The sequence below is a fragment of the Paroedura picta genome, chromosome 13 (assembly GCF_049243985.1).
Source record: "Paroedura picta isolate Pp20150507F chromosome 13, Ppicta_v3.0, whole genome shotgun sequence".
In the NCBI taxonomy this organism is placed as follows: Eukaryota; Metazoa; Chordata; class Lepidosauria; order Squamata; family Gekkonidae; genus Paroedura; species Paroedura picta.
Window position 1 is genome coordinate 21,317,707 of NC_135381.1, and position 15,587 is coordinate 21,333,293.

At 43.1% G+C, this 15,587-nt stretch overlaps 1 protein-coding gene across 2 annotated transcripts in view; it reads right to left on the reverse strand.

Annotated features, from left to right (window-relative positions):
- Window positions 1-13,262: 13,262 nt before the first annotated feature.
- Window positions 13,263-15,587, reverse strand: part of GPC4 (glypican 4) — a 78,500-nt gene continuing 76,175 nt past the window's right edge. For both annotated transcript variants that reach the window (XM_077309415.1, XM_077309416.1), the window contains exons 8-9: window positions 15,250-15,425; window positions 13,263-13,792 (exon numbers count right to left, since the gene is read on the reverse strand). In XM_077309415.1, coding sequence (XP_077165530.1) covers window positions 13,584-13,792; window positions 15,250-15,425 — 385 coding nt within the window. In that variant the 3' untranslated portion in view covers window positions 13,263-13,583. The remainder of the gene's footprint in view (window positions 13,793-15,249; window positions 15,426-15,587) is intronic.

Below are 15,587 nucleotides of genomic sequence, written 5' to 3' on the forward strand. Positions count from 1 at the left end.
CCTGGGCAGAATTGACCTTAGTTTCTTATTATGAGAGATACAATATAGACATTCCTTTGAACTGTGAGATATTAAAAATTATAGTATGTAGAAATAGCAAAATATGTAATACTGAATATGTAGTAAAGAAGAAACTAATGATGTAATTGCAAAATGTATCAGATATGAAATTTGAAATTTAAAATGTTGAATATAGAGGTATCCCACCAGATAAAAGATAGTATATGAAAATCCCACATGAAGCTTTTTATAGAAGAGAAATACCTTTTAGAGAGAAGTGGCTATCTGGTAGGAGAGTGGTAAATGAAATCAAGGAAAAATTTTATGAAGAAGGATTTAACTGTTCTTTTATGCTCAATTAATGGAAAGATTTAAGCAGGACAAAAAAGGTTTCGGTTTTGATGGCAACAAAAATATTTTTCAAATAGAACTATGTACTAACGATGAAAAGAGCCTCTTGTTGCGCAGGGTGGTAAGGCAGCAGACATGCAGTATGAAAGCTCTGCCCATGAGGCTGGGAGTTCGATCCCAGCAGCCGGCTCAAGGTTGACTCAGCCTTCCATCCTTCCGAGGTCGATAAAATGAGTACCCAGCTTGCTGCTGGGGGGTAAACGGTAATGACTGGGGAAGGCACTGGCAAACCAGCCCGCATTGAGTCTGCCATGAAAACGCTAGAGGGCGTCACCCCAAGGGTCAGACATGACCCAGTGCTTGCACAGGGGATACTTTTACCTTTTTTTTTACCAACGATGAAAGTATCATAAAAAATGTACAACTTACTTTTGAAGGTAGACATGGAAAATGAACAGGGCAAAGAATGTATGGTCAAATGGCACTGGAATTTGTGTTATAATTTAGAGAAATTGGAAAATATGTGGAAAAATGGGATTAAATTTACGCTTAATATGGCTCTGAAAGAAAACTTTTACAAGATGATGTACAAATGGTATTTAACACCAGCGACTTTAAGTAAAATATATAAGGGAATGGCAAATACTTGCTGGAAGGGTAAAGAAATTCCAGGTACCTTTTCCCAACTTTGGTGGACTTGTGTCAAGGCTAAAATATTTTGGGTTCAGATACATGATGGAATACAGGCTATTTTAAAGGTAACTTTCAGTTTAAACCAGACGTATTCCTACAAGGATTAATAGATGAAGAAGTAGACAAGCAATATAGAACCCTGTTTATTATTTTCGCTAAGAAATAGAAAGACCCGCAAATACCAACGATAGATGACTGGATATTTAAATTAAGATAATTTGTTGAGATGGCAAAATTGACTATCTTACTGAAAGAAAACTCAGCAGCTCTTTTCATAAAAGATTGGAAGCCCCTATTGGAATTTTGCGACTTACTAACTGAAGGCTTTGAAAACTAAGTTTAATAAGTTTAATAAGAGAATATAAACTGTGCTGTCAACATTATTTTGTATTTTGCTTTACTTTTCATGTCTCCCCATTTTTTATTTTACCCTTTTTTCCTTTACTCTAGGACTTTCATCCTATGTTTTATTAATGAAAATATTTAATAAAAATATTTTTTTATTTGGATAACGACTTTCATTTTAACATGAGAAGTCAAACAGCTAATTTTGAAGTCTGAAAATTCTATGCATCTTGTGCTTTTGGATGAAAGTAAAATCCAGTTGATTCTGTGGTCCAGTGATGCATGGCAAAGGGAGAAGACTGGTAGTGCCAGTCCCATTTTTGGGGGTAGTGGTGGGGAGTATCCTGTGGCACAGTGTCTTCTGTGGACTCCTTCCCTTCCTGCTCTTCATAGTCTTTGCCCCCTCCCTATCAGGCCTGGTCCCTTTCCTCCTTCAGTTTTGTTCAGAGGGTAGGCAAGCAAGCAACATAAGCCAGGAGCCTTGGTGGGCAGCAAAAGGCACAGGTCCTGACTCCTAACGCCAGCCCTGGATATTGTCCCAGATGAGAATGTTTCAAAACTACATTAGGATAGCTCACTCTTAGTGATTTATTTTGCATGCAAAGAAACCCCGAGTGACACAGACACATGCTGTCGGGAAACAAATTGACAAGACTTGGGTTCTGCAGCTCCTTGCAACAGAACATAGAGAAACTGGGTGGTGCAGCTGCTCACATGCCCATCTTGAAAAAAGATCCTTGTGAAGATCCCAAGAGATGAAAATGGGGTTTGCATTATTCCCGTGGGATTCCTCTCCCCTCCCTTTGAACTGATTCCTGAAGAAGAAGAAGAAGAAGAAGAAGAAGAAGAAGAAGAAGAAGAAGAAGAAGAAGTTGGTTCTTATATGCCGCTTTTCTCTACCTTACATTCGCCTTCCCTTTCTTCTCCCCACAACAGACATCCTGTGAGGTAGGTGAGGCTGAGAGAGCCCTGATATCACTGTTAGGTCAGAACAGTTTTATCAGTGCCCTGGCGAGGCCAAATTCACCCAGCTGGCTGCATGTGGGGGAGTGCAGAATCAAACACAGCTTGCTAGATTAGAAGTCCGCAGTCCTAACCACTTATTCTAGCTGGCTCTTTAGAGCATCCCAAACTAGTTTTGAAAAGCCTTTCAGTTTCAGAGGCAGCCTCAAGTGGGACAGCTGTAGATGGGTCATGGATAGCTTTCCACCCACTTCAGAACTAGTTCATGTCTTTTGGCTGGTACTTTTAAAGACTCTCCTGGATTCATTTGACAAGGCAATGCCACCTAGTGGAAGCAAGGGGTTACTGAGGAAACTGGGAACGTTTTCTGTAAAGGATGCATCACATACTTTTGCAAAGCTACGGTTTACCTGGCAAGTGCCTGTTTGTGGATGGTAGCACCTTGCAGACAGGTATTTCCATACCTTAAATTAACTTTCAGACCACTGCAAATCTCCCAAAACAACTCTGGCAGCATGGCCTTGCAACATTGCATATTCTGTGACTCACATGTGTTCTCAGGGAGGTGTGCTTGTGCCTTCTTTCATTCCAGAGCTTCACAGTCCCTGAAGAAATGTTTAGGACTTTAACTGGATGGTCACTGCATTCAGGGTTACCAGCTTCCTGGTGGAGCCTAGAGTTCTCCGGGAATCACAAATGATCTCCAGAACTCAGTTTCCTGGGAGAAAATGACAGCTTCAGAGGGCAAACTCAGTAGCAATGCATTTTTGCTGAGCACTCTGCTCCTCACGCTTAAATCTCCAGGAGCTGAGCTGGCAACTGTTAACTGCATTAAACAGGAAAAGATAGTCACATGACAGCACATCACATATAAATAGTCCAATGGCTAATATTCCTTGTTTTACAAAGGCCATGTCAACCTGGTTTTGTATTAGGGATGCCAGTTCCCAGGTGGGGCCGAGGAATCCCCTGGAATTACAGCTCATCTCTGGATTAAAGATATTAGTTTCTATGGATAAAATGGCTGATTTAGAGGATGAACTGCATAGTATTTTACTCCACTGACAGCCCTCCCTGCCCCAAATCCTACCCTCTCCCAGCTCCACCCCAGAAGTCTCCAGGTATTTCCCAACCCAGCGCTGGCAACCCTATTTTGCATTGAAACGGTGCAAGCAAGAAATAGTTCAGACATTCACATCCATTCCTTGGGCTGGAATCCTTTGACATTTGAGATGTTCTCACTGTTTGGATAAAGATCTTCAAACTTCCACCTCAGACAGACACAAGCCTCACTCTCTCCCTCAGTGCCAGCCTCTCTAGCTGCTTCACATTGACAGACACCCCATTAGAGCTCCCTCCTTTAGAACCCTCCTAGGCTACTCCCCTCTGCTCCATCAGGAGTGGCCCCCTCCCACTAGGGATTCCTAGGCCCTATGAAGCTTCCTTTGGGCTTCTCTCTGACCGTTTATGCACTGGGAACTTCAGTGCCCCAGTTCCCATGCAGGAGCACAAATCTGGAGTGGATGAGGTGCACCAGGCCAAATACTTCCCTGCTTCCCTGTGTGGGTGCAGGAAGAGGTGGGGCAGCCTGCCACGACTAAAACTCCAGCTTGCCGCCCAGCATGAAACCTCCAGTGCATAAAGGGTCTCTGTGTGGATCTGTCACAACATTTTGTATACAAACATGTGGACTCAGCTTCATCCAGTCGGACTTGCCATTTTGGCATGCTTTGGTTCTGGCAGTGGCTACTGATCTGCCATGGCCTCTTTCACACCCATGAGCCATCATTGGGCTAGGTGTTAACTGGCCTTTGTGTGTCCTTTTACCCCATATAGACCATTACGCACTGGAAGTTTCATGCCAGGCTGCAGACTGGAGTTTTAGTCGTGGCAGGTTGCCCCACCTCTTCCTGCACCCACACAGGGGAGCATTTGGCCCAGTGCACCTCATCCACCCCTGATTTGTGCTCCTGCACAGGAGTTGGGGCAGTGAAGGTCCCAGTGCATAAACAGTCATAGTCAGCTCCCTGGAAAAGAGAGGGGAAAACCAGTATACTTCTGATTGACCCTACATAATACCTGCTCCTCTGCGGTTATTATAAGGCACTGGTCTTATGCTAACCTGTGAATTATTTCAGTTGCCATTCTTTCTTTTAAAAAGATTCTTGCAGAATTAATAATTTTAAATAATTTTTGGCAGACTTGACCACATTTATCAGACCTCTAGTGGAAACTGCCTGATTTGACCATGTTTTCAGTTTCATTGCTGCAGAAAGGAAGAGGAGAGTCACCCACGGAATCTGTGCCTTATAAAAATGTGTATAATCCATCTAAATGGAGTCAGACTTAATTCAATCTAAACAGCCTGTGACATAATGTTTACTTAGTCTGTACCAGGAATTCCACACCCTGACTTTTCCCAAGGACAACTATTCATACAAAAACATTGCTAGAAGAATCCCCAAATGTGTAGCCCATCAGGGCCAAGATTCCATTCTGCCACTCTGTTTTCAGGCTACTAAATTCCACAGAAATCAGAAAAACAGAAACAGGAAAACAAGGCACATTGAGGTCAAGGCGACAGCCCAGAAATGGGGACATATCTTAATTGTGGGCCATAGTATCCCTGCCGCCAGCCCTTTCTCCTAACCCCTCATAGTAACTATGAACATATGAAGCTGCCATAGAGTCAAACCATTCATCTGTTGCCCATTCTTACTGGGTGCCACTCCCCAGAGTCCCAGGTAAAAGATACTGCAACCTTCAGCACATAAAAATCTGTGCTCTACCATCTAGCTACAGCCTCCCATCCTTTCCCAATATGTATTTAAAACCTTCTGCCAGCTTTTCCCATCACCAATGATGCTCTGTCCAGCCAGTTTTTATACTTAACTTCACCCAGACCCCCTCCTTAGTACAGCACCTATCTCATATGTCCATGCTGGTCCCATGAGCCCCAGAGTTGTCTCTTTGGATAGCCAAAGGGGCCCTTCACCAGTAGAAAAACTGGTTGGACCCACCCACAGGTTACTGAGCAACTGTGAAATGGCACCTCCCACAAAAAATTGAAGAAGAGAAATCCAGGTAAGATCTCCTGAGCATGGTCAGAGAACTCCAACCAAGGGACAAAGGCCAACAGATACAGACAAAAGAAGCATGGACTTCCATAAGGCCTGCATGTAGCAAAGTACAGCTATGCATTATCTCAGTTTGTGTTGTATGCACATTTCTCCCTGCTACACCCAAGCTGGCAAAAAAAAAAAAAAAAGACATTTGAAACATCTCAGCATTTGGCAAATTGGATTGACACCCTGGAAACAGCTTCTGCAACAAACAGCCCAGTGGCTCAGAACATTTCAGGCAAACCAAATATTATTTCAAGTTTCATGCTCAGTTTTTGGATATATTAATTCACACCAATGGAATCACTGATTCAACCCTGGCTGGAGCTTGTCCCCCAAACCTTCTAAGAATTTACTACATTCTTCTAAAATTAATAGTATTTCCTTTGGATGAGTCACTGAGCCTGGATGAAAGTGGGGTGGACATCTGGCGTAGTTAGAAAGCAACTGGGATGGGCAGAGACTGTGTCCTCAACAGTAAAAGGAAGCAGGACCGCCTTAAACTGATGGCTTCTTAGAACACACCCAGACACATTACATACATTTCTGGCTGGTTTGGAAGCCAAATGAAGCAAAGCCACATCTGGCAAGCTACAGATGCCAAACTAGCAACCTGATCTTGAGTTTACTGGGACTGACTTCCAGGTTAGTATATTGCAAGACTGTTGGGGGTACATTAAATAAAAGTTTCTCTTGAGAAAAGAGCTGCCGATAACCTTATTTGCAAGACTGAAGATTAAAGTGGTGGCTTTAAGCATACAAACACCACAAATTTCACTGATTTAATGGAGATTGTACTAGAACTGCAGAAACTATTTGCTGCAGGTAAAGTGCATTGTGTTATTATTCAATATGTACTCAAGGATCTGCATGTGATCAATTAGCTTTTTGAGAATCCCAGATTTAATATTTAAGGATATCCATGTGGCTAGCACAAGATAAACAGAGATCTGAACTTGCACTTTCCCTGTCCTTGTTCAGTGTCTTAACAACCACACAACACTGGCTTTGTTAGTCACAAAAGCTTCGGCCGCCTACAATAGAATTTGGATAGAATCTTCCTTGCTTTGGTTTACTGTGTTACAAACACACAAACATATACTGAGACTAACATACTTATGCTGACCTAGCCAGCCTCCATTTTCCGAATAGAGGGCAGTTATGAAAATACTCCAGTGAACGAATGGAACAGTTCCACGTCCACCCACAAAAACTTGGTTCTCAGCTCCACAACCCTTGTAACCTGGCAGTTAGTCAGACCTAGGGCCTGAGGGTTGATCCACACTGACATACCTCTGAGAAAATTACACACACTGTTTGGGTTTGGGTTTTTAAAACTCAAACCAGAGGAAGGCAAAAGGGCTGATCTAGCCTCCCTTCACCCACGCATACAAAGAGAACAGCAGCCATGCCATTGCTGTGAGCCGGGTCACTCATGGCAACGGATTGGCCCCTTTTCCATCACACTGGAAATTGGGAACAGTTTTCTCCACTGAAAGCCCATGCATAATTATCTGGGTACTTCTTTTCTTCAGTAGAACGTGCTGTACAGTACTTGTTCCACACGGCCCTTTCCTAAGCGTCCTCTGATGAAGAAGCCACAAAGCAGATGCAGCACATGGTTTGGTCAAGGGGGGTGTTTCGCAGAACTGGCCAACACCCTCAAAATCTCCCAGTGATGCCATTAGGACATTTTTTTCCCCAAACTCTTTGTTCATTTCCAGCAATCCTGGAGCTGAAACGTTCAACATTGTTTACTGAGACCACGAGCAGCTTTCTGGGGTCTCAAGGAGAAAAAGGTGTTTCCCCAATACCTGTTAAGCAGGATCCCTTTCAATGGAGATTGACCTGGGACCTTTTTCAATATTCCAGATGTGCTTCAACCTGGCCCACAGCCACCTTTCTACTCAGCAATTCCACCTAGCAAAGGCAGCTGTCTCCGAAAGAAGGGACTCTTGAGAAACTGGGGATTATCCATTGCTTAATTTGTAGAGCAGAGGCTGGTAGCCGGCATGGCATGCAGGTTAGCATGCCAGCCCAGGATCATGGAATACCAGGTTAAAATCTCCACTCTGCCATGGAATTCTACTCAGCCACCCAGTCTCCACCTAGCCCACTGCACAGGGTGGTTGGGAGGATAAAACGGAGGAGGGAAGAATGATGCAAGCTGCTTTCAACATCCACCGGGGAGAGATAAATATCGAAATAAACAGATTGCTGTATCAGACAGCCTGGTCGAAGAGGCTGTGTAGCAGTGGTGCAGCCCATGCTTTCCACGGAGAAGGTCCCAAGTTCCATCCCCATCTCTCTAGACCAATAGCAGCTGTTGAAGCCCCTCCTCTGCCTGAGAGTTGCTGCCAATTGGATAGCAGACAATGCTGTGTTTCATGGACCAACTGTCTGATGATAGAAAGCAGTTTTATTTCTTCTTCAAAACCAGGCCAGTTTTCTTGTGGACCACAGCTTCAGCACCCCTTTCTAACCAGCCAAACCAGAATGAGGTCTTTCCATTGAGAAACAGCTTAGATTCAGTTAATGTGCGTCACTTTAAGTTACATAGTCAATACAAGCCACCGAATGCAGCTCTCCCAGGTGCAGAATTTTTCATTGTATAGCTTTATATTACAGTTAACCCAGGCTTTCCCCACCCCAAAGAAATTGAGGCACATTGTGACTACTGCCTCACACAGTAGTACGTTTTAAAACAGACACCTCACATCTGGGTGCTCTTTTGGCCTCCCATCCCATGCCTGGTATATAATACAACAAGTAGGGCCAGCTATGGAGTCTCCAATGCCAAGACAGAGAAAAGGCATCATTCTGGAGAAAGCCTAGCCAGAAACATGCAGGCAGCAAGGATCTTACCTGCAATTTGTAGAATTGGATGGCCTGAAGTCTCTCCCCTCCCCCCCCCCCGCACTCTGAAGGCCCCATTGTTTCATAAGCCATGGTGCAATAGTTGCCAAAAGCACAGCTTCAAAAGCAAATGCCTAGCTTTGGGTGGCTTTTCTGTTGTGGCCAGCCAGCTGAAGAACATATGTGAGAGGATGTCAGGAAGAATACTAGGCATTCAAAGAACAGGCATGAGACACAGCCCCCCCCCTCCCCCCGCATGAACCAAAACCTCCAACTGAACTCCGGGGACACTTGGCTCTGACTCTTGAGTCTTTACAGACCAATGGAAGGCAGACAGGGGGATAGACTCGCTTTCTTGCAGCATTTGTGCTTCTTCACAGAGAAGAAGTTTGTTCTGGCAATTGTGTTAGCAGCAGCAAAGATAGCAAGGAACTTTGGGGCACTTTAAGATGTCAGAAATTTATTGTGGCACAAGCTTCCTCAGGCTAGGGATCACACCATGAAATGCTTGAAACAATATCTCAGTCGGTTAAAATTATTCATATATTTAGAAACCGGTGGGAAGACATTTCACTTGTCTGGGGCACTCTACTGCTGTCAGGAAAGTGCCCATTCTTCAACCAGGAACTCCAATGGAGACATCAGTGAGAAACTGGTGAATTAGAATATTGAGTTACCACAGCTTAAAGAGTCTTCCTCAGCCACTACAGATGGAGCTGAATTAGCCTAACATAATTCCACTGTTTGTGTGTGGTTATTGCACTCATCTTCTAAACAAATGTCAGCAGCTGGGTCTCTGGCATCTCGTGACCTGTTGACATCACTATGCTCCCATGCAAGTTTCTGTCTGTCTAAGGACTGGGGTTTCACATCATTCATCACACAAAACAAGCTGTAAATGAAACATGACCACAAAATGTATGCCTTAATACAAGAGGTTTTAAACTTCCTTTTTGATTTCGCAGCCCGATTCTCTCTTCAGATTCTCCAGAGAGACATCCTCCTAGAGCGGAAGCTTAAGCAAGCCATGGAAATTTGATTGTTGAAGAACCTCCCCATTTCTGCTATGGATTGCAAAAGATTCTGGGGCCATACTCCAGATGACACACAGGACTGGGATCGGAATGGTCGTTCGCGATCCCTGCAGGTCAGAAGCCCGGAGATGAGGAAATGGAACAGGCTCCAGATCAAAGGATAACCCCAAGGCAACTGTTGCAAGTCAACCTCATTGTCTTCAATGGATCAAAACACATGCAACTGGCTGTCCCCTTCCCTCAGGAAGTTAACCTCACTCCCTCTGGCTCACTCCATATTTCCCAGCTCACCTTCCGACTTTGCTTCTAGCCACCCTCAGCTCTGCTGCTCTAGCACCCTAACAGCATGGCCCAGTAACTGGACCCGCACTTGCAGATAAAGGCCTTGCCTTCCTGCATCTCTACTGCACCAGCTCCTCATTCCTAATGGAATGTTTCACCCCATTTTCAACGCCAACCCATCCTTTATGTCCCTGGCCACCTATCCTGTAAGTCTTGCTTCTCCTGGGTTACTGGCTCCCTTATCTCCCCGGGCTGCTTCATGTCCCCAGGGGAGGTAACCATGGCCTAAAAGATAGACCCTATCCTCCCCAAGTATCACAGTGCAGTTCACTGGCCAGGCCAGCTTTGGCCTCCCCCCAACTGTATCCATGAAAAAACTGTTGTTCCAGAAAATGCATATTTCACATTTTCTTTAAAGCCAAATTCATATATTACCACCCCTGAGTAAGGATTTAATGGATACTTAGGCCAGTAGTAATTTAAACTCTTCAAGAACAGGGTTTCACTGAGTTTCACATTTGGACTTGAAAATCCCCATTTGGTCTACGCATCTCTATTATATGAACTGAGCCCAAGTTTTTATTTTCACAGTTTGGTTAGTGAGCACCAAGTTTGGCCAACTAAGTTTACACAATGCTTAGCGTTTTTCAGTCAATTGTGTAAAAATAGCGTATGCATGATAAAGTGCTATAAATGAAAACAAACATATCAGGAATGCCAGTAATGAAAATGGGGACAGTAAACAGGCTCATAGCTGTATCATATGAAAATAGATATGAAAAAGGGAACATCCCTACATCCCATATTCAAGAACAATCCTTGCAACGGAGGGCCAAGCAAGAGGTTCACAGGCTTCTGCTTCAATGACTCTCCCGTTCCCCAGTGAGAAACCGAACTATCAATGGATTTTGAAACTAGTTTTGCTTCTTTGGATTGGTACGTTTGCTTATTATTAAGTCAGCTTCATCACTGCCCTTCCACAGAATGTAAAACGTGTTGTTATTTAATTGTCTTTTAATGGCTAATGTCAAAGTCTGGAATTACTGTCAGGGAGTAATGGGTGTGACATCTCCTTGTCTAGGGGCAATGTACTTGTGGAGTTCCAGAAGCTAGGGGATAGCTTTGATGGTCCTTCATGGATTGGGTGCTGTTGGAAACAGTACAACCATGTAGCTGGACCTTGGTCTGATCTAGCAACAGCAGTTATTGGCAGTGAATGGATTTGGTATAAAGTATTGACTGAGAGATTTAGATAGGATCCAAGTCACTAGTTCAAATCTCACCTCAGGCACAAATTTACTAGATGATAATATACAGGAAGCAGTCTGGATGCTCAAACCGTTGTACAAGCATGAACTGTTATTACAAACTGCCAGTCACATGATCTCTCTTCCTTCATATGCTTCACAACAGGGCAACTGAACACTGGGGCCTCCTTTCTGGAAATATTTTGTTGCCATGGAAGCTACACCTGTGACACCCATCAGCAATGGCCCATTCACACATGCAAGCCACCATTCTATGATTTTCACCTCATAACCAACAGGCAAACAAATATGTGAGCCAGGTTTTAATGAGGCCTAAACTGGAAAATCCAGAAAGGTTTATTCTTCCATAGACAATTGCTCCAACTTATTGTGCTCTCTAAACTCTACTAAATTTTATTGCGCCTATCCCCTTCCCAATCCTTTCCCCACAACCCATTTAATCTTATTGTCAAGCTTGTTAGCCATACCCCTCCCCAACCCCCAAATTATCCAGTTAGACCCTACTAAAAATAACAGCACAAGAAATCCCAGCACTTAAGGTTGGCTTGTGTTATTTCACAACTGAAATTCATAATAAGGCCATTAAAACAATTTAAAAAGACAACGGGGGAAAAATCCAGTTCATTAGGAATCACAGAAACCATGTTCGACCCCCTCCCTCTTTGTCAGGGAACAGAGCTGCAAGAAAAACAGCTGGACTTGGTTCGATGCTTTAAATTAAAAGCAATCTAACAAGATCTGCAGGGGATAACTCCCTTTGGCAGTGCTCTGAAGGCCCGGATTTCATTTCTACCAAGTCAATGTAATAGCACTCAAAACACAGCTAGAAAGGAAATTCCTCAGAACTGAGGTAGTTTCTTGGTCATCGGCACAGTTTTCCAACTCCTTACAAAAGTAATGCAACTATTTACAATCCTTCCCATGCGCTAGTTTATACCCCCCTTCCCATTTTATGCTTTTGTGACTGGCTTTCTGCAAAAGAAAACACAACAAACTCAAAAGGCCTAGCCAGTTGAGTTGCATTGTGTGTGTGTATTATATATATATATATATAAGACTGGCTACTTCTAGAAATCTGATTCCGCTGGGATTGTTTTACCATAGTATCAGCCAAGCCCATTTCATCTTTACTTTAAATTCTACAGGAATGAGGTGTGTGAGCAAAAATTCTGACCCTGAGCTACTCAATAATTAATGTCTCAGTATAAAAATACGGGCGAAAACAGCCCAACTTTACAATACAAGGATGGATTATGATAAACCTCTCCATCACTCTCTCTTTTTCTAATGGGTCAGCTGATTATGAAGCTGGAGGAACACTATTGTATGCCAGTGTCTGCTTAAAGTAGGGAAAGACTTCCTAAATAATCTTTTTGTCAGTCTTTTAAAGCAATTTAGTCCCTTTAAAATACAAATAAAAAATATGTACAATTATTTTACCCACGCCCACTTACTACTGCAGCACTCCTGCAGGGAGCAGAGACAAAGAGAGAAGAGAATCCCACATACCGTGTACATTCCCTGTGTTGGGCCAGTCCCCCTACAGGTGAAGCTTTGTGGCCTCACCTGACTTCCACAAGTCCATTGCTGACATTCTGTTGCCTCTAACAAGATGAAGATGCCTAGGACTGGCCTGTTAATACTGTCAGGTGGGTGACCCATGTCCTAACAAGAACCACGTCAAAGTTCTGACACAAAATATTCCAGCCTGCAGGTAGGACTGGCAGATTGGCCCCTGCATCTTCCGCAAGGACATTCATGAGAGAGCAAACACAGTGGATGCTGAACTAATAAACTGATGTCAAAGACCCATTAGTAGATATTCCCTTAAAAACTGCAAGGAACAGCCAATAGCTAGAACTGCGCTCATTTTTTTCTCGCTAATCAAATTCATCAACCCCAAAACATTCAGCTGAGTAATTTGCATGGGGTAAGAAGGGCAAAGGTACTTCTTTCTATAGCAGTGAACAAGTTATAAGGCCAAGCCTTCACATTCTGTTCTAAAAGCTGGAAACCCCCAAAAGATTAGCTCTATTTCTCTCTTAAGAGAAGGCATCTAATGTAATGGATATGTGTGGGAACTCTACTGCACAAAGCACTTTCTGTTGCTTGATAGACAGTTTCTTTCCCCATGAAATATGATAAATTTAAAAAAAAACTTTGCTTCTGTACAGATAATTTCATTTTCCCCCAGAAAGATACTCTCAACACATGCCAGAATGGAACTCCGGAGTTTCTTTTGTATGAAACAAGATAAAATAAAGTTAGGGGTGGAAAGGAAAAGAGGACAGAGTTTGATTTAAAAAATAAACTACCACAAAAATCATTGCTAACTACAGGCCAGTATATACACTCTGTTAACCACATTTATTGTGGCATCTCAGTAAACAGGTCAGACTAACAGGTCCAAATCCCTGTTTGTTTTTCCCTCCCATTCCCAAATGATGGAGGGGGGGGCGGGAAAGAAAGAAGGATAAACTTATTAAAAATCAGTGGCGACATAGCAAAAACAAAATAAAACTGTACACTGCTGTCCGTTAACTTACAAACAACCCTTCCCCTCCACAAGTCACTAGATGGTATAAAAGTGAAATCGGGTGCCTTTTTTCCTATTTTTTTTTTTAATATGAGTCTTTTCTCCCCCACAAATTCTAAAAATCGGAGGATGGTTATCTCCACTGTCTTTGTACAGCCAGGAATGAGAAGATGCTAACAAGCAGAGCAGATTCTGATAAGCTCATGCTGGTTGCAGAAGCGTCCAACTCTTTGTCTGATTTCTTGCTATCCTGTACGACTTCTGTTGCATTGAACACAAATTCTTGGGAACACTGCTGTAACCCACAGCCACTTCCACTGCCTTCTCCGCTGGCGTCATCACCTACAAAGACAGATGAGAAATTTCATTTTCAGACCGGCAGGCTCAAGGAGCTTAGACAGAGCAAATGTCCACAACCCACTCACAAATCAAGAGCAGGGGTAGTCAACCTGTGGTCCTCCAGATGTCCATGGACTTCAATTCCCATGAGCCCCTGCGAGCATTTGCTGGCAGGGGCTCATGGGAATTGTAGTCCATGAACATCTGGAGGACCACAGGCTGACTGCCCCTGATCTAGAGCACAACAGCAATGCCTATAAGATCAGGAACCAAGCAGCAACAAGAAGTCAAACAAGAACGAACAGCAGGTGTTGTTCAAAACCAGGGAAGGTTACTGAAGACAGACCCTTGAAATACCCTTATCTGGACATTAACATTTGACAGCCAGTGGAAATGCAAGGGACCTCCACTTGAATATAGTTGGTTTACCACCCTGGTGATTGCAAAATGCTATAAAAACATATTTTATGTATATCTGTGTTTTTCTAAAACAATTGTGTCTACTTAATATTGACCTCTGAGGAAGACGTGTATATGTTGAAACGCGTACAAGTTTTTGGATATTAGGACAGAACTAATTTATATATGTGTGACTTGTGTCACTCCTTGCTATTTTTGTTTTTTATACTTTTGTACATTTGTTTGAGCTCCATAAAATTCAAATGTAATACATTTTTACTATATAAAGTAGTAATTTTCTCAACCTTCTCAGGTTCTCAACTCCATTTCAGGTTGAGTTTTTCCTTCCCTTTTTGTTTTTTGTCATTCCTACTTTGTACCAGAATACCATGTGATCAAAAGCTCCTCCTTTCACCTCCAAAATCACTAGCCTGTGGAAATCTAGCATCTCAAAGAGAATGGTTCTTAAATGGTCTACCTCAATTCTGTAATAGCTTTCTGCATTTAAGGAGGTTTTTGCCTCATGGGGTGAACACAGGCATAAAATCCAGAGACTGCATTCTGAGATGGTACTGTCTTATGAGGACCACATGCTTCTTCAACATCTGTAGATCAATTTAAATTTTCTATCTAATCAGTGTTTAATTTCCACCCTTCCCAGCATTCATAAATTGCTATTTCTCACTTGATTGTCTATTTCTACCTCCACCATCAACACTCTGGAGCAGGGGTAGTCAAACTGCGGCCCTCCAGATGTCCATGGACTACAATTCCCAGGAGCCCCCTGCCAGCATTCGCTGGGAATTGTAGTTCATGGACATCTGGAGGGCCGCAGTTTGACTACCCCTGCTCTGGAGGAATACAAAGGGGCCTTTTAGTAAGACACCACTTGCTACAGTCTGCTTGCATCTTCTGTTGGGCAAGCAAAAGAGAGATCACGGTCGTTCTTCTCCACCACTGGTCAAACAGTTACTTTTGCAGAATTGGGGCTTTTCCTCAATTAGCATCCCAGGTCTTCCATCAGCTCCATTAACAAGCATCACTTGAAACAGGCCACTTACTAATATCAATGAAGTCTACATCATTCCCATTGTAAGCGTTCTTCATTTTACTGGTCATGATTCGAAGATTCACTATTTGCTGGCGAATCATCACGTTCGGCTTCAAGGTGTCAACTTCCACTTCAGGATTATTGGCCTGATTGGCTAGACCATTTGCTGTCACTGCAAAGATGTACCTGCAACAAAAGCCAGTTATCTGATAAAAAATGACTCTATCATCACTCACAGTAGTTAAACAGAACTGCCAGAGGCAATATATTTCTGAAAATGACATGAAGATGATATAAAGCAGGGGCGTGACCTGCTTCAGAGTCACTTTGTGGCTAGTTCCTACAGAA